This window comes from Pelmatolapia mariae, linkage group LG7, assembly GCF_036321145.2.
Source record: "Pelmatolapia mariae isolate MD_Pm_ZW linkage group LG7, Pm_UMD_F_2, whole genome shotgun sequence".
Taxonomy (NCBI): Eukaryota; Metazoa; Chordata; class Actinopteri; order Cichliformes; family Cichlidae; genus Pelmatolapia; species Pelmatolapia mariae.
In genome coordinates, this window is record NC_086233.1 from 19,790,872 (window position 1) to 19,813,520 (window position 22,649).

The following is a 22,649-nucleotide window of genomic DNA, read 5'->3' on the forward strand; positions in this document are numbered from 1 at the left end:
TTAAACAGTTATAAATTACACGCTGACATTTTTATACCAGATGATTTCTTCAAGCTGCTACAACTCTTTTGAGATGCTTATGATAGAAATTGGAAGAGAACAGCCCATATACGGCATTTTAATTTATCGTCCACCTTTTCTGTCAGACCTACAAGAATTTTTAACTTCCACTATTAAAATGGGCATGGTTATCATTGTTGGAGATTTCAACATTCATGTGGATGACTCAACAAACAGTACCACTAAGGAGTTCCTGAGCATTATGGACTCTTTCAACTTTGTTCAGCATGTAGCAGGGCCTACTCATACGGCTGGGCACACTCTGGACTTGGTCTTCACCTATGGTGTTTCCCTTGACCACTTGAATTTAAATGAAGTTGTTTTTAGCGACCATAAGTCAGTCTCTTTTACTGTATCTGTTAATTCAGAGTCCCATCCTCAAGGTTTTATTAGGCGCAGGCATTATTATTGACGACTCTATAATTTCTGAGTTTTCCTCTCTTTTTAATTTTAAAAGTTCTTCTAACGAGGTTGAGCTTTTAACTAATTCTTTTAATGAACACTGTCTTGCCATTCTAAATCAGGTTGCTCCTTTCAAAACCAGTTATTGTTCTGTTAGTTCCCGCACACCATGGTTAAATAATCAGACTCGTGGTCTTCGACGCTCCTATCGAAGTTACTTGAAAAAATTGTTGAAAATCAGTTCAGGTCTCTATTACGTAAATTACACATTCTTGACCCTTTTCAGTCTGGCTTTCAAAAGCAGCACTCTACAGAGACCACTCTCTTAAAAGTCTATAATGATCTATTAATGGCATCTGATGCGGGGAATTGTTCTGTGATCATTTTGCTTGATCTTAGCGCAGCCTATGACACCATTGACCACAAAATCCTACTTAACAGGCTTAAGGTTTTGGCTGGTATATCTGGCTCTGCCCTAGACTGGTTTTCTTCCTATTTATCAGATAAGACCTTTTCTGTTAGGACTGACAGGTTCACCTCTGACATTGCTGCCCTGACCTGTGGGGTCCCACAGGGTTCAGTTTTAGGTCCATTATTATTTTCTTTTTATATGCTTCCTTTAGCTGGTATCATTCAATCTTTTAGCGACCTGTCTTATCATTTTTATGCTGATGACATTCAGCTCCATATGTCCTTTAAGCCTCATCAGCTGGATAGGCTGTCCACCCTAGTCCAGTGCTTAACCCAGGTTTCTGTTTGGCTTTCAAGCAACTACCTCGTTCTAAATACTAACAAGACCGAGACCATGATTATAGCTCCTCCTGAGCTACACTCTAAAATCAGTCAGGTTCTTGCCTCTTTCTGTCCTTCTGCCAAGTCAAATATTCGAAATCTTGGAGTAATATTTGACTCCTCTCTGGGCCTTGACTCTCATGCAAAATCTTTGTCTCGTTCCTGTTTCTATCATTTAAGAAACATCTCTAAACTGCGACATATGGTCTCTTCAGCTGAACTGGAAAAACTCTTTCATGCATTTGTGTCATCACGCTTAGATTACTGTAATTCCCTGTTTACTAGCTTGGATAAATCATCTCTCTCTCGCCTCCAGGCAATACAAAACGCAGCAGCCAGACTACTAACTCGTTCTACTAAGCGTGTTCACATTACTCCCATCTTATATTCTTTACATTGGCTCCCAATAGAGTTTAGAATTCGCTTTAAAATTCTTGTTTTAACATACAGAGCACTAAATGGCCAGGCTCCAGATTATTTATCCAAGCTTCTCATAAAATACACTGCTGTTCATCATCTCCGCTCACAGACTCAGAGTCTGTTGGTTGTTCCCCGTACACGACTGAAGACAAAAGGGGACAGAGCCTTTCAGTCTGTTGCACCAAGGCTGTGGAATAGTTTACCACTACAATTAAGTTTGCTTGACTCTGTGGATTCTTTTAAAAAGCAGTTAAAAACTTTTCTGTTCAAACAAGCCTTTTGTTGAGCTACATATTTTATATTTTTTTACATTATTTACATTTGATCTTTTACACTGTGTATAATGTCTATTGACTGTATTGTTTATTTTAATATTTGTGTACAGCGCTTTGTGACTGTTTGTCTGTGAAAAGCGCTTAATAAATAAACTTTACTTACTTACTTACTTAAAATCTGTCGAGAATTTGCTAAACGTATCTCTTCTGGTCATTCTGAGCCAGAAGGAAGATTCCTATTACAATGTAAAAAGCTAAAATAAAATTTAAAAAACCCTGATATAATTAAATAACATATATTTTATAATGTTGGTACAGTATTGCACAGTAATAATCATACTTGCAAAGCAGGTCATTTCTTTATTTATATATAAAACCCCTTCATACCCTCCTCTTGATTGCAATCTATTTACCAATATAATCAAATATATTGCACATAGAAAACACGGAAGCATCTCACTTTTTGGCACAACACCGGTCATGTTCCTTGCCACAAATATTTTTCATAAAAGTACTCTGTTTGTACCGGCGGCTGTTGAATTATCATTTTGGGACAGCAGGTGGCGGTAGTGCACCACCCAGTTGGACCAGAGTCAGCCGAAGAAGCAGCAGAAGCAGAAGACGAAGAAGAAGAAGGTGTCCGTGGTGACAGCACTCAACATGGCGTTCAATTTTGGCGGTGCCACGAGCAACCCAGCAGCAAGTATGGATATTTTTTAGTTAATTATGAAATATTTGTAAGAGCTGGTGATGTGTCACATATTTCATGTCGAAGCTAAAGCTGTGTTAATGCTTGTACATGAGTAATAAATAGAAATGGTCGGCTAATGGTTCACCCTCAGTTGTTACGGTGGGTTCGTCTACCGGCTAACGACAGACCTCACGTGAAAACAGAGAGCTTTTACACTTGAGTCAGTGCAACTAATGAATTGCAGTCGGATTTGTGTTCGCGTGTTTCGGTGCTAAACTGGGCTCCAGTGAGACCGAGCTCTTGTGGCTAACTGTTTTGGATGCCCGTGTGTAAGCTAATACAAGCTAAACTCACCCAGTACTTACAGCGCTCTCTCGTTGTTTGTTTGTTTCTAAAAGGCACGTCCGGGTTTTCATTCGGTTCATTTGGAGCCAAAACTACGCCATCGACAACATTTGGCTTCGGCACCCCAGCCACCACAACCACAGCCTCATCCGGATTCGGTAGTAAGTCCACAGCTTAGACCCAGGTTCACTCCTTGCGGGGATTATCCTGTACATGGGGCATTATTATCACGTAACCGCCACCAATGTGAACATAGAATGTTTTTTTCCCCAAACCCTTCTCAGAGCATAACGGAGCCCACTGGGTTCCCTCAGTGTAGGGCTCAAAGCTTCTGGGTTTTGTTTTGTTGTTGTTGTTGTTGTTGTTGTTGTTGTTGTTGTTGTTGTTGTTGTTGTTGTTGTTGTTGTTGTTGTTGTTGTTGTTTGTTTGTTTGTTTGTTTTTGTTGTGTTTTTTAAAGTTTGTTTTAAATTGAGCATTTCTTCACCTCTTGATGCACTTTCAACATATATACCAGTTGGCTTCTTGGGTTTAAATCCTTAACACGGGCAATTTGGATGACGGGGATCAACCAACTAACTAAGCACTCACTATATGGTGCCCCTCACAGATACAGATAGCTGCTAATCAGTCCTAAATAACAAACTAATTAAATACTCAAATGTCACTCATAAACCCGAACTGCTTGGATGGGTAGTATCACACAACAAGCCATATTATTTGTCAAAAAATTCATTTTCAATTTTATTTATATAGCGCCAAATCACAACAAAAGTCGCCTCAAGGCGCTTTATATTGTACAGTAGATACAGAGAAAAGCCCAACAATCATATGACCCCCTATTAGCAAGCACTTTGGCGACAGTGGGAAGGAAAAACTCCCTTTTAACAGGAAGAAACCTCCGGCAGAACCAGGCTCAGGGAGGGGCGGCCATCTGCTGCGACTGGTTGGGGTGGGAGAAGGAAAACAGGATAAAGACATGCTGTGGAAGAGAGACAGAGATTAATAACAGATATGATTCAATGCAGAGAGGTCTATTAACACATACTGAGTGAGAAAGGTGACTGGAATGGGAAAAACTCAATGCATCATGGGAATCCCCGGCAGCCTACGTCTATTGCAGCATAACTAAGAGAGGATTCAGGGTCACCTGGTCCAGCCCTAACTATATGCTTTAGCAAAAAGGAAAGTTTTAAGCCTAATCTTGAAAGTAGAGATAGTGTCTGTCTCCCGAATCCAAACTGGAAGCTGGTTCCACAGAAGAGGGGCCTGAAAACTGAAGGCTCCCCCTCCCATTCTACTTTTAAATACCCTAGGAACAACAAGTAGGCCTGCAGTGCGAGAGCGAAGTGCTCTAATAGGGTGATATGGCACTACAAGGTCATTAAGCTAAGATGGGGCCTGATTATTTAAGACCTTGTATGTGAGGAGCAGGATTTTGAATTCAATTCTGGATTTAACAGGAAGCCAATGAAGGGAAGACAAAACAGGAGAAATATGCTCTCTTTCTAGTCCCTGTCAGTACTCTTGCTGCAGCATTTTGGATTAACTGAAGGCTTTTTAGCGAGGTTTTTGGACATCCTGATAATAACGAATTACAGTAGTCCAGCCTGGAAGTAATAAATGCATGAACTAGTTTTTCAGCGTCACTCTGAGACAGGATATTTCTAAATGCTCAAAAAGGCACCAACGCTATAAACATTGTCAGGGGGTCCAGTTCATGATGAGCTTGATAAAGACCACCACCTGAAAGGCATTGGTCGTAAAGCAAGCATTCCTGGAGCTTCTCCAAGAGGTCTGGTTATTTGGATGGTCTTTAGTCATATAGGCCTAGAGACCGGTTGGCAACCATCCAGCAACCAAATGTGTATTTTCTCACTGTTTAGCGAGTAGTTGTTGGCTGTTGTTGCTGTGAAATTGGTCTAAAAAAAAGAATGCAGTGCTGCATTGAAGAGCCTCCTTGTGATTGCTAGCAGATTAGTGGTTGCCTATAGTTTGCATGGAAGATACACCAGCTGCTCTCCATGCACAAGTAAAACTGCGAAAAGTGTGACACAAACTGTAAACTGAGAGTGTTCACCTTCAGAGTAAAAGTTGTATGTTTTGAAAAATATTGGTTGAAATACTGAGGCATAATTTGTAATTTGATGGCTACAGAACTCCTTTTCGGGTTTGTCGCACTTTTTCCAAGTTTCACTACTACTCCGCAAGTAGTTAGGTGTTTGCAGACCAGTCATCATCTTCCATAAGATGCAATCATAAGGAGGCTTTTGATGCAGCATTTTCAACCGATTTCACTCAGTGACAGCCAGCTGTCTTTAGTAACCAATCGCCAACCAGGGAATGTGGTTTTTTTTTCCCTTGCAACCAGTGGTTGCCGCTTAGTTGCCAGCTAGCCTCAAAGCCTGTGTGACTGCTGTCTAACTAGGGCCTTACTAGTATTTAGCAGAGACAGTTACATACAGTCCAAAACTGTCTATACTAGGCTGTTAATGTGGTTTTCATAGCTGAAGTTGAGCATTTTATCATGGGAATCTGGGGATTCACTCACATCTGGGAACTGCAATTGTGGGCACTTTAGTAAACGGTCCTTTTTTAAAAGAAAATTTCTTCAGGGGTTGCTACATAGAATATAAAGACCTTCTTCTTGTGCTGGCTGTTAATGTTTTGTTTTACTAACTAATGCAAAATAAAGCCATGCATATAATGTATTGTTTCTGTGTGCTTTGCCTTCATTAGCTCTTACAGCCCCTGGTTTTGGGGCAGCCACCACCACCACTGCTGCACCAGCCACAGGCTTTAGCTTTGGCTCCACCAACACTGGTAAGACGCTCATTGTTCAGACGCGTAGCTTTTCTTTTAAGACACTTGAAGACTGTTTTTACAATAAATGAGCCTGTTCTAAATCTGGCGTTGTGTCATTTAATTCCATGTCATTTTCTCTTTCTCGCTGCCTGCCTGCTTTGGCTGCAGGATTTGGGGGGCTGGGAGCTGGAAACACCACGGCTGGTGGGTTTAGTTTTGGGGGGTTCGGTTTAAATGCAAACCCGGCAGCAGTCAGCTTTAATGTGGGGTGCTTTGGTACAGCAACCACCACTGGCACAATTTTCAATTTTGGTAATAGCCTGGCTAGCACAGGTAGATGACCTTTGTGAATCAGTACACTCTGTCTGTAAACTTACATTTCCACCCATTGTTTGATATCTGTGTGGATCAAGGATCGTTTTCTCTTCACCTGGTGATTCATTTCATGAACACAATGCATCGCTGTGATTGCATGAAGAGATAAAATGTTGAATTTTTTACTCATTTCATTTGATTGCTGTCAAGAGTCACTACACTTTCACCTTTGTGTAGAGGTAAATCACTATATTGTAGTGAAATTCTCATTCTCCTCTTATTAATCGTAGCAGTTGTGAATTCATTCTGTCATTCTCTCACCTGTTTTGTTTTTTTGTTTTGCTTTTGGGGGGGTTGTCACCTCATTGAGCACATTTCTTTTCTCTTCTTCTTAGGCGCATTCGGTGGCTTCGGAACAACGACGACAACTGCTGCTGCACCAGGGGCAACATTTAGCTTTGCTCCCCCCGCAACAGGTTAGTTATAGAGCTGGTTTGAACCCCCACTCTGCTTTATTACAGTTAACATTTCTGTGCAAGCCAGGAAAGGTACACGAAGATAATGCTAGGTTTTTGAAGAACATCTTGCATTTCTGGCCAAATTGCAACGCACTGGAAGAGAAAAAAATGGGCTTTAATTCATTTCAGATTTATTGGTATAATGCAACTAAAGACCCTACCATAATAGAGATAAAACCCCAATAATCAGATGACCCCTAAGAGCAAGCACTTGGCGACAGTGAGAAGGAAAAACACTTAACAGCACGAAATCTCAGGCAAAAGCAGGGCCAGCCATCTGAGCCTAGGTGGTAAACATCACCTAGGCTACTTTTGTGCTTATTTTTGACTCGTGCTGTGTCGCTCTACGTAATGCTTGTTTCAGTGGATTCAAACTTCAAATTAGGAAGTGTGTCATGAGTGGCAGTAGCTTAATGGAAAAGGATAGAAAATTTCCTTCATTTACTTACACCTAAAAACGCTGCTTCCTGTCACGCTGCAGACAACAATGAAATGTTCACAATTTTATTTATTTATTTTTTTAGATTGTTACCACAAATTTATTTGGAACTATTGTATTACTTTTAAGGCTTCCGTTGTAAAATAACAAATGCTAAAACTGCCAAAAGTCCTTTTAATTTCTGCGGTGTCTCTCCAGCGAAGCTGGAAGCATATTTCCCAAACATTGTTTCCTAAACTGGTTTTTCATGAGCGCTCGTACTTCCTCAATCATACTTCCTCCCTGTGTTTGGACATTGTTTTGTTTTAGGAAGCCTGTTTGGTAACACGCAGAACAAAGGGTTTGGATTCCCAACTGGGCTTAGCACAGGGACTGCTGCAGGAACATCGGGATTTGGAACTGGAACTGGACTAGGAGCAACTAGCCTGGGTGGCTTTGGAGGCTTTAATATCCAGCAGACTCAGCAGCAGCAAGGTAAGAACCTGAATTTCCCTGCAAATAGAGGAAAAATCCAAATAAAATGTATCTGTTGAACAGAGTTATAAGCCAACCACAGCTATTCAGAATGATATTCTGTTAGAAACAAATCTTTTACAAAGTTCAAAACTGGTGCCAATACCTTTTTGTTATAATTATGCAACTTTGGGTATCATGAAATTGGAGACATTCCACTAAATTCCACATTAATTTTTTGCATCTTTCTTTTCTAGTAAAATGTTTTTTGAATACATTTGAAGAATAAGATAAAATGAGCTGTGACATGTTTTACCTCTGGTTCCCGTGGCCAGGAGGCTTGTTCGGTCAGCAGGCGGGTCAGAATCAGTCCACCCAGCTTTACCAGCAGGTCACCGCTCTGTCAGCTCCCACCTTGTTAGGAGATGAGCGTGACTCCATACTTGCCAAATGGAACCAGCTGCAGGCATACTGGGGCACAGGGAAGGGCTACTACAGCAACAACAACCCACCTGTGGAGTTCAATCAGGAGAACCCATTCTGCAGGTTCAAGGTAAAGACAGAAAGCTCAGTACAGTGCGTTTGGCTTGTTTTGCTTTGAATTTTACATTGTAGTCATGTGTATCTTGTGGTTCCTAGGCGGTGGGGTACAGCTGCATCCCGATGAGTAAGGATGAAGATGGTTTAGTAGTCTTGATTCTTAATAAAAAGGAAGCTGATGTGAGAGCTCAGCAGCAGCAACTGGTTGAGTCCCTCCACAAGATCCTAGGAAGCAACCAGACCCTCACTGTCAATGTAGAGGGTGTCAAAGCCCTGTCGAATGACCAGTAAGTCATAAATATGTGATTATTTTTCTTTTTTTGTTTTTGTTGTAGTAATAGTAGATCGCGTAGAAACACTCTTCTTGTATCTTCTGTCCTTTTTAGAACAGAGGTGATCATTTATTTGGTTGAGCGCTCTCCCAACGGCACCTCCAAGCGAATCCCAGCGAGTACCCTCTTCAACTATCTGGAGCAGGCTAACATAAAGGTCCAGCTCACTCAGATTGGAGTGGCCATGTCAGTGACACGCACAGAGCTGTCCCCAGCACAGCTCAAACAGCTGCTGCAAAATGCTCCTGCAGGTAAATGTGCATTTTGTGTGTTCTTTTCTTGTGTACAGTGGTCCCTCGTTTATCGTGGGAGTTATGTTCCAAAAGTAACCTGCGATAGGTGAAATCCGTGAAGTAGCCAACTTTATTTTTCACAATTATTATAGATGTTTTAAGGCTGTAAAACCCCTCATTACACACTTTATGCACTTTTCTCAGACAGGCATGAACATTTTCACACTTTTCTATCTTGTTTAAACACTCTCAAAGTTTAAACCTTCGTAGAAAAATAAGTCCAGTATTATAGAATGAAACCAAAGGCACCCGCGGTTGCCTTTGACGGTCCAAAACGTTTCGTCGACATTGTTGTGTTTGTTGGGGAGGAAACTTACAAACATACAGGACAGCACTTCAGAGTCACACTGCTAGCAATCGAAGATTTATGTAAATTTGACAAGCTGAACGTGCTCTGTACTGTACAGGGGAGATGGCACGATATTGATTGACAATGCTCTGTAGCCAATCAGGACGCAGAATATAAAGCGCTGTTTAAAAAAAAAAAAAAAAAAAAAAACATGCAAAATTGCACACACAAAAAATCCGCAAAACAGTGAGGCCGCGAAAGGTGAACCACGTTATAGCGAAAGACCACTGTAATAGAAGAAAGTGTCATTCAAGTTAGTTGTTTTGAATAGTTGCCAATAATGTTTCTTCCTGAACAGGAGTGGATCCTATTATTTGGGAACAGGCCAAGGTGGACAACCCCGATCCAGAGAAGTGAGTTGGTTGTGGTATTATAAGTTTTTATTATAATTAACGCAAAGTTACCCTAGTTTATAAAAAGCAAGACATTTGGCTAAATAATATAATTTTATTTAACTTAGTTGAACCAATATGGAAAATGACAGATAAACATGAATCGACTCCAAGTCTTCATCAGTCTATAACAAACAGTCTGAATTATTTATCTGTTATGATAAATAATTCAAAACCTAGTCTACTACATGACCCATAGAGGGCGCTAAAGCATAAGCATAAAGTCTGGGCTGACGATAAGATAACTGTTCTATATTGCAAACCATTGAGGGACAAGCAAACGCTAATAAACAGCAAGCAACATACAAGAATAGAAAAAGCACACTAGCATAAACATCCACGACCCCATTTCACACACTTTTAATAAATTAGTTCATATTAGGAGAAATGTTTTTGTTAAAGCCTGAGTAGGAAAAGCCGAGGCACCAATTCCCCAGATTTGATCTAGTTCCCAATAAATAGTTTCTAAAGGTTTTTTTGTTGTTTTTTGTTTTTTTGTGAGTTGTTACCGTTAACTACAAGTTCAACAAAAATTCAATAAAAGCTGCTGCTTCATTTTTGTGTCTCCAGGTTGATCCCAGTGCCCATGGTAGGATTTAAGGAGCTGCTCCGCAGGCTGCAGATCCAGGAGCAGATGACTAAACAGCACCAGACCAGAGTGGATGTGAGTGTAGTAGTCACTGTTCCTGCTGTTTGTGGTTTTAATTTTCCAGATTTTTTTTTTTTTTTCCTTAAAAGACTCAACATGGGTGCAGTGCGTGTAAGCACAGGTGTTAGTAATGACATGAAGGTTCAGCTTTAATGTGATTAGAAACACCCGTGTTTACCTGCTATTTCAGGTGGAAACGTTCTGTTAACAACAAAATCAGTTTGGAAGCAAGTATATTTATATTGTAACACTTTGCTACGCTGACCCCAGCACGAGACACACACAGTTCTCAGTTGCACTTTCAGGGGACGTTTATTTAAACACTGTCCAGATCGCTGAGTTCTGCTTTGGATCTCTCTCCTGCTCAGCCCAGCTCTGCTCCACTGTGCACTCTGTCTGTACTGCTACCCCCAGGCCCCAGCAGCTACTGCATTAGGGGAAAGTGTGACTAGTATGATGAAAATCAGCTGTGTCGGCCAGCCTCCCTTGGCACTGTCAGCTGAACCCACTGCTCCACCCCTTCCTGCAGTTGAGCCACAAACCACACCCCACCACATACATATGTATATCATAGGACATTTCAAACTAAACTAGAACATGAGACCTAGTAGCTGTGTGGGTTCTCATCTACTTTTTTCTACTTTTTAATATTGTCACTTGAGTCCAGTTCTAATGCTGTTGAACTGTGTGTGTATTTCAGCATAATGTTATAAATGTCAAAGTTCTCGTCACTCTGGTAAACGCTGCTTCTAAATGGGTCACATTAGTATCTGTTGTAGCGAGTGGACCTTTACGTTGTATAGAGGTATTAGCCACACTGCTTTAATCAGGAAGAGGAAGAAGCAACAGAAACACCTGGATCTTTTTAACCTAAATTTCCTGGCAAAGGCGGTTAGTCAAAGTCACGGCCAAGCACAGGAGAGACGGCTACATAACTCTAAAGAAGTACTAAATTTAAGCTACCTTGTGATTTACAGTCAGCTCTAATATCTGTGCAGATTGAGTATCCTTGCCGGGTCAGGTTTGGCATTTTTCTCTGTTGTCCATGGCCCCTGCATTCAAATAATAAATTAATTTTGCTCCAGATGAAACTTTTTCCAAGTTTTTTTGCATTCGAGCTTGAAATTTTGGATGTGTGAAGACCTCTAATATCAAACATGTGCTTGTTATCAGTTTTAAAAAAGCATAAAGTACTTGCAATCAAAAGAAATTCTGGAAATGTCACAAAGGTTCATCCTCACTGTTTTCAACCATGCATGTGTGGACTTGCAGATTATATCCAATGACATCAGTGAACTGCAAAAGAACCAAGCAACCACAGTGGCAAAAATCGCCCAGTACAAGAGGAAGTTGATGGATCTATCTCACAGAGTGCTGCAGGTAGCTGTCTCACTTTTTTTTCTTTTTTTTTATAAGCCATTCAGACATCCCTACATCTCTGTTAAACTTAGAGTAACTGTAGGAGCTCAAAATTCACTGTTTATATAAATAAAAATAATATAAGTGTGGGAATTGAAAAGTAGAACTGTGTTTTGCATGAAATAAACTGATGTCATATCTGAATGAATGCCTCGGCTGTCTAGAGCTTTCCCTTCACTACTTTATAAGTTTTCTTTTTCTATTTTTCCTTCCATATTTATCTCTCATCCTTTGTTTCCCTTGGAAGGTGTTGATCAAACAGGAGATCCAGCGAAAAAGTGGCTATGCTATCCAAGTGGACGAGGAGCACCTCAGGGTGCAGCTGGATACCATTCAGTCTGAACTCAATGCCCCCACACAGTTCAAGGCAAGTGTGTTGAAACTGTGGCTGCACAGTGCTATTCTTTCAAACAATTAGAGTCGCTATGAAATATTTTTTGCAATAAGGTATTCTATTAGTTATCCATTGAACTAATTGAGTAATCGCATTTTGCCTTAATGAACAAATAGAAATTATTCAAAAGGGGGGGGGGGAAGACAGGCACCATCAGCAGGTCCTGGTCACAGGACCTAGGGGACATATGGGTGCAGAAGCCCTGTGAAATAACCTGGTGCCTGTCCATGAAGAGCTCTCAAAGAATCTTAAATTGCACTCTGAAATAAACTGGAAGCCAGTGTAGCTGCATCAAGATTGTAGTCGCATGTGAAAACTTGGAGGATTTTGACAGAAGCCTGGCAACAGCATTTTGAACAATTTGCAACCGTTCTAGGGAGGTTTTGCTAAGACGTGTGTATAGTGCATTGCTGTATTCCAATCGTGATGAAACAAAAGCATGAATAATCATTTCGAGTTTGGGACATGACACAATGGAGCTTCGTTTGTTAGCTTAGTTTCTCTTAGCTGAGTGCTACAAGGAAACAATGTGAAAACTTTTCATTGAGGATATTTTTGTAATAGTTTTTCGAGTTACTTGATGAATCATTGCAGCCCTAAAATGAATGAACAGTTCGTACAGTTCTTAGCAGCTATTAGACGTCAAACATTTGTTTGTTAATTACAGTATTTGTTCTGTCTTTGTCTTCCAGGGGCGGTTAAATGAATTAATGTCCCAAATCCGGATGCAGAACCACTTTGGAGCTGTGAGATCAGAAGAGCGTTACAGTGTGGACGCAGACCTCCTCAGAGAAATCAGACAGGTGAGTCGGAACTTTAGCACCTCTGACCTGCAGTTGTTGTGCAGGCATTCCCATCATGTGTTCAGTGATTGCTGAAACTCAGCCCAGGACTTAAAAAAAACACTAAGAAGAAGAACATTAAAGTAACATTTGAGTCTTCCGATACTAAGTTGCAACAAGCTGAAAGAAGATGATGATGGCATGATGTTAACATCCAGTCAGGGTTCTCACCCAGCTTCCTTCACGCGGGTAATTTCTGAGGTGCTGACAGTGAACGACAGAAGTAATCACTCTTGCACAGGTGCATTTTCCTTATTGCAAATAAGTGTAACATTGTAAAAACATTAGCTTCAAGGTCAGTCTCAGAGCTTCTGTATTATTTACTGGTGGCTCCAAACTGAGGAAGACTGCTCTAAACTTGTGGATGAAGGCGGAGACAGCTGGATGTTTAAGTTGTCTTCTCCCGGTAACTGAAACACTGTCTCCTTTTCTCTCTCTTTCAGCACTTAAAACAACAGCAGGAAGGTTTAAGTCATTTGATCAGTGTCATCAAAGATGACTTGGAAGACATCAAACTTATAGAGCACGGGCTGAGCGACAGCGGACACATGAGAGGAGGCATCCTCAGCTGAGTCTGCCCCACCAACCTGCACATGCTCAGACACACAATCCTCCAAAAAAAATGGTGCCTCAGCCATTTAATTTAGAGGTAATCTGCACTGTAGTTCCCTGATGACCCCAGTGATATCTGAATCTGCGTGCTCAGATGATCACTTTGACTAGAATGTGCCTTTAAGTCCCCACGCGGACAGGTTTATCATTTGCCCCACTTTCTGTACCAGGTAAACACTGACTGGTTAATCTGTGCTTTCTCAACTGACACAGCCCTAATGGAAAAGACTCAACCAAGTCTAATAATAGCTGGGATCCCTTATGTCAAATCAGATTATAATTATAAGACTACAAATGTGACTGGCATGTAAACAAGTTGTGTATGTCACCAGTGAAGACATTGTAAATACATGTTTGTATTTCTTTTTTCTTTTTTTATCCTCCTAGAATGTTAATAAATTTCATTTATTGAAAAAAGCACAGTGAACTTGCATCTCTTGCACAAATACTTTAAACAGTGGCTAATTTTCCCAATAATCTATTCCTGTGTGGGAAAATGTATTCCTCTAAGTCCACCTATTTTGTGATCTGAGCATTTTCATTGTTTTGGTGCAAATATAGAAACACCCGACGGTCCTTCTTTAGCTCTTCAGGCCAGCCCTTTCCAACATCTCATCAAAGCAGGGCTTGAGTTGATAGGATTTATGTCTCGGATTCACATCCCAGTGGAGATGAAAGACTGATTGGCAGTTGAACTTATTAGGCAGCTTTCATGCAGATTACATCCCCTCATCTAACTTCTACTTCAGTACCTGGCAAAGAGCCAAACATCTGACTTCTCCAGACCCGGCAGCCTTTGCCTCTTTACTTTCTTCTTATTGTAAATATTTAATACCCTTTTTTTGTCATTATCTGTTCATCTGCCTGTAAATATTTTGGGGAAAAAGTCCACATACACTATGTTGCCAAAACTATGTGAGCCACCTACACATTACACATAACAGCCACAGGAGCTTTTTATGATATCCCATTCTAAATGGAGTTCCCCACCATTGGGAATGGTTTTCATAGCTGCATTTTTCTGGGAATTCTTTTTGCAAGATTTTCACCCAGAAGAACATTTGTGAGGCCGGACACTGATGTTGGATAAGAGGGCTTGGATTGCAGTCTCCGTTCTACTTTCTCCCAAAGGTGTTCAGTGGGGTTGAGGTCAAACATCTATGTGGACCAGTCAAATTCTTTCATATCTAATTTATCAAACCAGGCCTTTATGGACCTTATTTTGTGCACTGAAGCATAGTCATACCTTAGTCATTCCATGGCTAAGCAGCTGCATGCTAGTCTTACATCTCCAAGAAGTAGCATACAGCTTTTATACTGATGTTAATCCAAGAGGAGGTTTGAAATTGTGCAGTTGAGTCCATAGAGCAATGGTAGCATTTACACTTGTAGCAATGAGACTTAAAAACACCTGAATTCAAAGATTAAGAGGTGCAATTAAGCAGCTTTCATGCAGATTACATCCCCTCATCTAACTTCTACTTCAGTACCTGGCAAAGAGCCTGCGTCTGTATAGTGTATCACAGCTATTATCACTAACAGAAACTGAGGTCAAGAAAATTATGACACAAGCTGTGGGCTGCATCTGCTAATCACTGGGGAATTTCCTGCAGTATGCCCTCCTACATCCACTCATGCAGCTCACTATGGAACCACGAAAGACATCATACAGTATCTGTTTTCCATTAATGCTTTATAATGCAGCCTGTGACTAAAGGCATAATTCCCCAATAATTAAATGGCGTTTCCGTGTATTTTATTTGAAATTGCAATTAAAATGTATTTACCTACAAATACTTAAATGTATGTACACTAGAAAAAGGGAGTAATAACTCATGTTTTTATTAGTAACAAACAATTATATTGTACAGTACATTGTGAAGTACATTTAATTATGGGGAAATTATGTCTTTAATCAGTTGGTAGTAAAATACATTAAAATTAAACTTAATTACAAGGGAGTCACGCCCTTATTCACCAGCTGTATTAAAAAGTGCTACCATTTTCCCCTCTCCCGTAGTAGTCTCAAGGAACTGTGAATAAACTATGATGTGTATCTGTAACAGTATCTGCTCCAAAGATGTTAAAAGTGCACTGAGTACAAATAGACAAGCCAGTATTGCATCTGTTTGATGTTTTTATTCACCAACTAAACAGGTGAACTTTCAGTTAGATAAAAACTTTAAAAATACATAGAAAGTTTTTTAAAAAGTGGTGAAAAAGATCTATGTTGCAATGGAAAAATAATCTTTTTAGTTCATGATGTAAAATACTACTAGTACTCCCAACTATTAAACTTTTCATGATTGTGCATCAAGGTAAAAAGTAAACACAGCCCTTTCAGCATTTCAGCTGGTGCAGCTCCAGCTCCCGGTCCATCCTCTCAGGAATGTGCAGAGAGGTCCACCAGACGGAAAGCCTCCATGAACTCATTAATATCGATGCTTCCGTCCTTGTTAAAGTCGATGCTCTGGGCCAGGTTTGCAATGACATCATCACTTATCTCTGTCTTGAGATGAGAGCTCAGGAGTTTCCAGGTTTGGCGAAATTCCTCGTAAGAGATCAAACCTTAAGGGGGATGTGGAGGGAGAGGAAAATTCACAAACTTGTGCTATATTGTGTTGGTGACCTTGGAGCTGATCTCAGAAGGTCTTTCACCCATTCACAGAAATAACAGAGAGCATATTAAAAAAAAAAACAGTCAAACCGAGTAGTAGGACACGGGTCCAACACTGCTTATAAACACTAAAACTGAGAGGTTGGTTGTTAACTAACCTGAGTGATCTGTGTCTATGATTCGAAAGATAGTTTCCAGGTTGGAGTGGTTTTTGTACATCGTCTCCAGTAGGCTGGTATCTGATATCTGTCAGGACAAGATGCATGTTTTGTATTTTGGGGTGCCATACATTTTTCATGGTTTTACAGCTCTGAGCAGAAGGGAAGTAAGTTAAGAACAAATGAGTCACCTCTAGTTTGGGCTCAGTGATGGAGAGCTCCTTCATCCACTCCTGGTAGTCCACCATACCATTCTTGGTGCTGCTTACAAGCTGTGGGCGCAGCACTCTCCAAGGCAAACCCAGCTTCAGCACGCTCTCTGTGCCACTTGCCCAGTGACTTGGAGAGATTATCCCTACGAAAAAGATGGGAAGAATGACAAGCCCTCACACTCTCATATGCTGCCATTATGATGTGTTTTATGTTCTGAAAATTCTGAATGCTATTTAGTGTAAAGCAGTTACAGCTAACCTGTGTTGTTAGGATCAAACTCTCGGAAGGCACTGATGAGATCTGACTTGTGTACGAACAGCTGTTGCCTCAGAGCTTGTAGAGCTGATCTCTCCGTCCATCCAACACTGCCGAAAAGCCAAGAAGGAAAAGAAAATCCTCAGGGATTTCATTTTTTTATTAAAACAATGTGTACGGCCATCTTCAGCAAAGGTTTTCACTTGATTTTCCACTTTTCTTCTAACTCAAAAGAACTTTTTGTCAGAAAATCTCATGAAAAACTCTTTGAATTGTTAATGTTAAAATAATGCTTGACTATTTCTTTGTGCTCCTTTACCTTTGTCTCAGTGTGAGCTCTCTGCAAGTCCTGCTGGCCTGATACTGAACGAAGTGAGGGACCAGATCAGCTCCCATTCTTATATAGGCTCCTCTATTGCTGCCCACCTCATAGTAATTTGAAGCCGAAAAAATTGTTAGTACCTGGATACAAGAGAAGAGATGATGGGAAAAATAAAGGTTTCTTCTGTCACTCAGAAACCTGTGCTTTATGTGCTCACCCTGCGGTTGTGGCAGAACTCATAGCCATCCTGTTTGCATTCATGGGAGCGGATGAGGAGCTGCAGGTTGTGTCTTCCGAGAACCTCCTCCGTGACATCTGGGCCCCAGTAGCAGCCTCCACCTCTCACTTCATTGGGAATGCAGCCATTTTGGGGCATAGGATCACTCCACAACAGGTCTACCATCTGGAAAGAGGGTATCAATCTGCCTTCTGAACTGAACTCTGAAGAATTGGTCAATGTTCGACTATCCTCACTGCCACTTACTTGTTCCCACTCATGCTCGTAGGTCTCTATTCCTTCTTCACACTCTGGGTCTGAGTCAGAGTCTGGCTTCTTCCTTTCTCCATATGACTGGTCAAACCCAGCCAACCTACGTCTTTTCTTCAGCTCGTCATCCACGGACCAGTTCATGTGCTGATGGCTGGTGTGCAGGTTATGTAGTGAACGTCGTGGGGGGCCTTTAGATGGGGTTGAGCTGTGGTGAGTCAGAGATCGCACCCGACGTCGAAAGTCCACTGGAACACCGGCGTCTCCGTTCCTGCTGTTCATTGTCTGGCTGTTGCTGCCGTTCACTGCTAGTTTAGTCATCTTTGGAGGTCTGAGGGCTGACACATACTGTGCATGTTGAAAAAACAAAACACAGATTAAGTATGCAGACATTTCTGATTTCTTAGAACAAAATTAAACTTAAAACACAATGAACTGAAAGTGAAAGGTCTTTCTTACTTTGTGTCTGTCCACTCTGGCTATTACGCTCAGGTCTGTTGTGTCAGAGATCCCTCCATGCACAATCAGCACCTTGTGATCAATCACAGTAGCCAGAGGTAGCCAGCTGAAGATCTTTTGGAGAAGCTTAAGGATCTTCTTGCCGTGCACCTGCAGATCAAGTCATCTTTATCATACCTTATATATAGTCACGGTCATTATTATCATAATCCATCCTCTTCTGCTTAAGAAATTCAGGGTAATGGTGGGGGGGTTGGAGAGAGAGAGGCAGGGTACACCCTGGACAGGTCACCAGTCTTTCACAGGGCTAACACATACATAGATATAGACAAACATTCACTCGTAAGGTAAATTTTCTGGCAGTAACTTTTTTTTTTTTTTTTTTTTACAGATGTAAAAACAGTAAAATTTAATGCATGTTTAAAAAATACATGAAAATTCCTACATTTTAAAATTGTACATTCTAATGTATTTTTATGCATTTTGGGTTTTTTTTATATTATTTGTTTATTTGTTTACTGTTTGGGTGTCAAACTGAATGCTAATATTAAAGTAAGTTTAAGCCTTACCCTATATTTTCCCAAAACTTCTTTAGTAAAGCCATATCTGGGAAAACACACAATGAATGACAAAATTAGTAAACACATCACATGTTGTGTCGATATAAAAATGACTTCTTAAAGCTAGACTATGACTGCATTCTGACTGAAGATATAAAACAAAGAAATAGAAAGAAAAAAAAGAGAGCGAGATTGAGAGAAGAAAGTGTTCTGAAGACTGGCTTACCTTAGGTTAACAATGTGGTCCTCATGGTTCCCTCTGTTTAAATGAACATCACTGGGGTAGACTAGCAGGAACCCAAACAGGATGAGCAGAATCTCCAAGGAGTTTTTGCCACGATCCACAAAGTCCCCATTGAACACATACGGTTTCTCAGGAGATGGCAAACCATTCTGGACAGTTTTAAGAGGAAATTTTGATCAAACTGAACATCTCTGAGTGACAAGCCTTTCTGAAATGTGTGGATTGTGTAGCCTAGCCTACTTTATAGAATATCAATAGCAGATCTTCTAGCTGCCCATGGAGGTCTCCTGGAAAAGAAAACATATAACCTGTCTTTATCATATGACTGTTGTGACTACAGTAGACTGAAACTGACAAAAAATAACCAAATAAATCATGTGGTAATGATCATATCAACAAAAACAATACAAACCATAAATATGAGGTTTAATTATTTATAAAGTGTTACATAAATCAATATATCTGTAGGTGTTTGCCACCATAATAATTTACCCATCAAATAATTTCACAATTTTTCTTACTTTCCCATTCTTTTTTCCCATTTTATTTTATTTTATTTTGTTACACATTTTCCTATATTTCTTCCCATATAAGAACATATTTATTTGTTTAATTTGTCGTAGAAAGTTACACATTTATTTTTTGTTTCATTGTGCAAAAAAGACAATAACAACAAAGCAAATAAATAAATCATTAATTAAATAAAAAAAAATAAAATAACATGGAAAAATACATGGAACTGAAAAGTAAAGCTACAAACCATGCTACAATCATTTAAAAATGATTAATGTCTACATAGATTTCTGATCTGTGTTTTAGTATGTATTATTCTTGATTTTGACAGTTTCAGTCCTCCATAGATGGGTGCATGCTCAAATAGTAGGAAATAAAAAAGGCACAGTTTGGGGGTCAAATCTAGGAAAGGCCTGTTGTGTACCACATATAGTAATCTCCTTGGTGTGACAGGAGGAAAGATGACTGATGTTTGGAAGAATTCTTAGAAGTCTCCAAGTCTCCCCAAGAATCTGCAGAACATATCGTGCATGGAGCTGCTACTGGGGGAAAGAAATCATGTATGAATAAACCGAGTGTGGAAGAATAAGGCAATAAGGTCTATATCTGCCATCACTGTGCCTAATGTGCCGGTGTACCTACTTGCTTGTGCTTAAAAGCCTCCACAAGCTTCGACACTCCGCAGAACGTCATGGGGAAGGTCAGGTGGGGCCCCGTGTAGCTGTCAGGTACATCTATGCTCTTGTAGCAAAAATATCTTTCCCATTCTGAATCACGGCAGATTTCGTTCTCATGAAAGATGTGAGAAATTAGATTTCCTTCATTAGAGAGAGAGGAGGAAAGAAACGGATATGGATCAGTGCAGTGAGGAAAAGCTACTTTTGTGCTTCTCAGCAGGGAGCAGGCTGGGTGAGCTCGGATTAGCTCACTGTCTGTAATCTAATGAAACCTATAATACCGCGAATGAAACTGTGTGTAATAAGAGTCACTGTCTTACTTTCACTGCTGGCTGGGGTGAAGTGGTCCATCAAGAAGCCAAAAAAATTGTACAGCTGCAGGAAGTGAAAAAAGTAACCATAAAAAATGACAGTTTATGAAAGTTTATGAAATCATACAACTAGTCTGGTAAAACTGTACTTAAGCAGAGTGGACACCGGACCCCTTGTCAGTGCAGGTATCATAGTTAGCTGATACTGATGTCATGTTTTCAGGTGTCTATTATTCATATATCAAAGTATAGGACAAATTAAAATTATGACCTATGGCTAAAAGAAAAGTGAAAATAAAAATAGCTTGGCAGACAATTAATGTCTGTATTAAATTCAATAGTAGTAAGCGATGTGATGACCTATCCTATAGTTAAAGCAAATATGTCAGCTTCATAGTGGTGCTATCAAAAGCAGGCACTACATCCACTAGCTGTGCAGGTATTCCAGTCTCTACCAGAAAATTGCATGACCAACATTATAAAACACCGGAAGATGGTTAAAAATTACTTTTATAATGCATATATGACACCAACTAACATCAACTGCGTGAGCTCACCTTGATCTGATCTTGTTGTCCTGCATATTCAATAGACTGGAAGATGTTCCACGTGCACCTGCGTCTGATCTCCAGCCGGGCAACATACTGCCGATACCAGCGCTGAATCAACAGAGCCGCTCTGATTGCTGAAGATTTGGAGAGAAATAACAAAGCACTCATCTTCCATTACCAGTACTTTTACACTCTTAGTCAGATCCAGGTTGAAACACTTACCAGTGGCAGCTTTACCGCATGCATAAAAGTGGGGTTAAATTTACAAAAGTTAAACTTACTGAGAATTTTTCCAGAGAAAAGTTTGAAGTATACACTATAAAAGGTACAGCTGATGGAGTAAATAAACTTACCTGGGACTGAGATGCTCACTAAAATGGGAGAAGACACTGAGTTGTAGTTTTACAATTTTTAAAAAAAGCATTTCTTTAAAGAAGAAAAAAATTGGAAAGTAGCTGCACCTCTGTCACATTTCTTCTGCTGTACTTCTGATTTTCTCAGGCCACAGCCCATGACCTCTTTGCTGTTGTCACTGTCAGAAACAAAGACAAAGATACTTTCACGCAGAAGTCTGAAATTTCTGGCCTTGTGTTTTGCAACCCGGGAATAGTGCAACAATAGATCTCTAGATACAAAATAACATGCTATACTTATTTTACAGTTTAACTGACACTTGATTTATGAAATGTTCCCAATAAATCCAAAACAGCATTAACAACACAAGTAACATAAATGCAAATAACTTGGAAAAACAAATTATTCCTAAAAATGATTGAATTCATGATGTTAACCATTAATAGAATAAGAACCTTGGCATTTAATATTAATATAAAACTGAAGAATACACAGCAAAATCCAAACAAATGCCCACACTGAACATTCATAACTTACCTGGCCACGTCCCCTTCCGTTCATTACCTCCTCTCTTACACCTTATAAAAAGTAAAAGGAAAAAAGTATAGGTTATAACTTTATGACTATTTTGTTTCCCTTGTGTAGCAGCATGGGAAACCGCACGTCCTCTCTCCACAGCTACAGCACCCCAGCCATCACAACAACACACCAGCAAGTGTCTCAGACAGGCTCCTGCGATTGCTTAAACAAAACAAGATGCAAGTGGATTAGGATTAAACCTTACTACAGCTGGCATCTGCGCTGAATAAACACATGACGGCTCTAACAAAGGGCAGCAAGTGTTTTGAAAGGAGGCTTAGCTGCAGTAAATACAGATTTATTCATGAATGAAGTTAAAAGTACAGCACAGCATGTACTCTAATTTGCTCTCTTTCTGTTACTTCAGTAAGTTTTTGCTCACACCTAGCCTCAGTGTTTCCAGGCCTCTCACTCTGAAGGAAAACGTTTTTTAATTTTTAGTTTTGTAACACTATTAATGCCTCTCAGGCGCTTCATAATATGACTGGCAGCAAGACTATTGGATTGCATTACATTGTTGCACCTTTATTAAGTGCCATCAGCAATACATTTCACATGTTTTTGCGTTTTGATACAGTTTACTGTACTAATATTTGTCTTTATTAAAATGCTACCACTGAAGTTTCCCCGTCTTGCTGTGTTAAATGCTGCCACACCTCTCGTGCCCTGATAAGCACCAATGAAAATTGTTCATTGAACTCAGCTTGTTTTCAGCGTCCTCAAGAAAGTCGTCTGTGATGTCTGCTTCTGGGACATCATGGTAAACGGTTGTCCGTGTATAAAGTCTCTGTGTGATCCCAGCCAGCAGCACCTGTTGGTGCTGTGACTTTCTACAACAAGGAAGTGGTGGGAGACGTCTGCTACTCAAGGACTCTCATTCATACATAGCTGCAAGCTGTCTAAAGCTGGACAATCCCACAGTGACACACACATGCCCATCATCAGTGCGCTGGACTTATTACTCACACTTTGGGGAAATGGTTGACTAAATGGTTGAAGGCTAAAACAAGGGCA

The 22,649-nt window shown here is 40.2% G+C and overlaps 2 protein-coding genes across 4 annotated transcripts; one reads left to right on the forward strand and one right to left on the reverse strand.

Annotated features, from left to right (window-relative positions):
• Positions 1 to 2,547: 2,547 nt before the first annotated feature.
• Positions 2,548 to 13,718, forward strand: nup54 (nucleoporin 54). Of its 3 annotated transcripts, none has more exons than XM_063478314.1 (15): positions 2,548 to 2,652; positions 3,039 to 3,146; positions 5,723 to 5,806; positions 5,957 to 6,121; positions 6,499 to 6,579; positions 7,370 to 7,534; positions 7,849 to 8,066; positions 8,153 to 8,340; positions 8,440 to 8,636; positions 9,326 to 9,380; positions 9,990 to 10,083; positions 11,341 to 11,448; positions 11,735 to 11,854; positions 12,574 to 12,684; positions 13,167 to 13,718. In XM_063478314.1, the coding sequence occupies exons 1-15, from the start codon at positions 2,610 to 2,612 to the stop codon at positions 13,293 to 13,295; spliced, it is 1,866 nt and encodes a 621-aa protein (XP_063334384.1). In that variant the 5' UTR covers positions 2,548 to 2,609; the 3' UTR covers positions 13,296 to 13,718. The 3 variants fall into 3 exon arrangements, with proteins under 3 accessions (XP_063334384.1, XP_063334385.1, XP_063334386.1); XM_063478315.1 differs by having other exon boundaries at positions 5,957 to 5,992; XM_063478316.1 differs by lacking the exon at positions 5,957 to 6,121.
• A 1,734-nt stretch (positions 13,719 to 15,452) lies between these two features.
• On the reverse strand, positions 15,453 to 21,780 carry LOC134630733 (serine/threonine-protein phosphatase with EF-hands 2-like). Its single transcript, XM_063478317.1, has 18 exons — positions 21,594 to 21,780; positions 21,164 to 21,234; positions 21,056 to 21,073; positions 20,709 to 20,836; positions 20,161 to 20,215; positions 19,806 to 19,981; positions 19,588 to 19,702; positions 18,891 to 18,937; positions 18,633 to 18,799; positions 18,416 to 18,452; positions 17,847 to 17,996; positions 17,385 to 17,735; positions 17,118 to 17,303; positions 16,898 to 17,040; positions 16,582 to 16,688; positions 16,302 to 16,465; positions 16,111 to 16,198; positions 15,453 to 15,903 (listed from the first exon to the last, which is right to left on the reverse strand). The coding sequence occupies exons 2-18, from the start codon at positions 21,213 to 21,215 to the stop codon at positions 15,719 to 15,721; spliced, it is 2,169 nt and encodes a 722-aa protein (XP_063334387.1). The 5' UTR covers positions 21,216 to 21,234; positions 21,594 to 21,780; the 3' UTR covers positions 15,453 to 15,718.
• Between the last annotated feature and the right edge of the window lie 869 nt (positions 21,781 to 22,649).

Excerpts from the sequence above, each read along its gene's own strand:
- LOC134630733 (XM_063478317.1), bottom strand. The coding sequence starts at position 21,215 with ATGGGCTGTGGCCTGAGAAAATCAGAAGTACAGCAGAAGAAATGTGAC. Across the intron at positions 16,466-16,581 it reads GTTTGATCCTAACAACACAG|GGATAATCTCTCCAAGTCAC; the intron begins GTTAGCTGTAAC and ends TCTTTTTCGTAG. Across the intron at positions 16,199-16,301 it reads TCACTGAGCCCAAACTAGAG|ATATCAGATACCAGCCTACT; the intron begins GTGACTCATTTG and ends TTGTCCTGACAG.
- nup54 (XM_063478314.1), top strand. The coding sequence starts at position 2,610 with ATGGCGTTCAATTTTGGCGGTGCCACGAGCAACCCAGCAGCAA. Across the intron at positions 6,580-7,369 it reads CTTTGCTCCCCCCGCAACAG|GAAGCCTGTTTGGTAACACG; the intron begins GTTAGTTATAGA and ends GTTTTGTTTTAG. Across the intron at positions 11,855-12,573 it reads ATGCCCCCACACAGTTCAAG|GGGCGGTTAAATGAATTAAT; the intron begins GCAAGTGTGTTG and ends TTTGTCTTCCAG.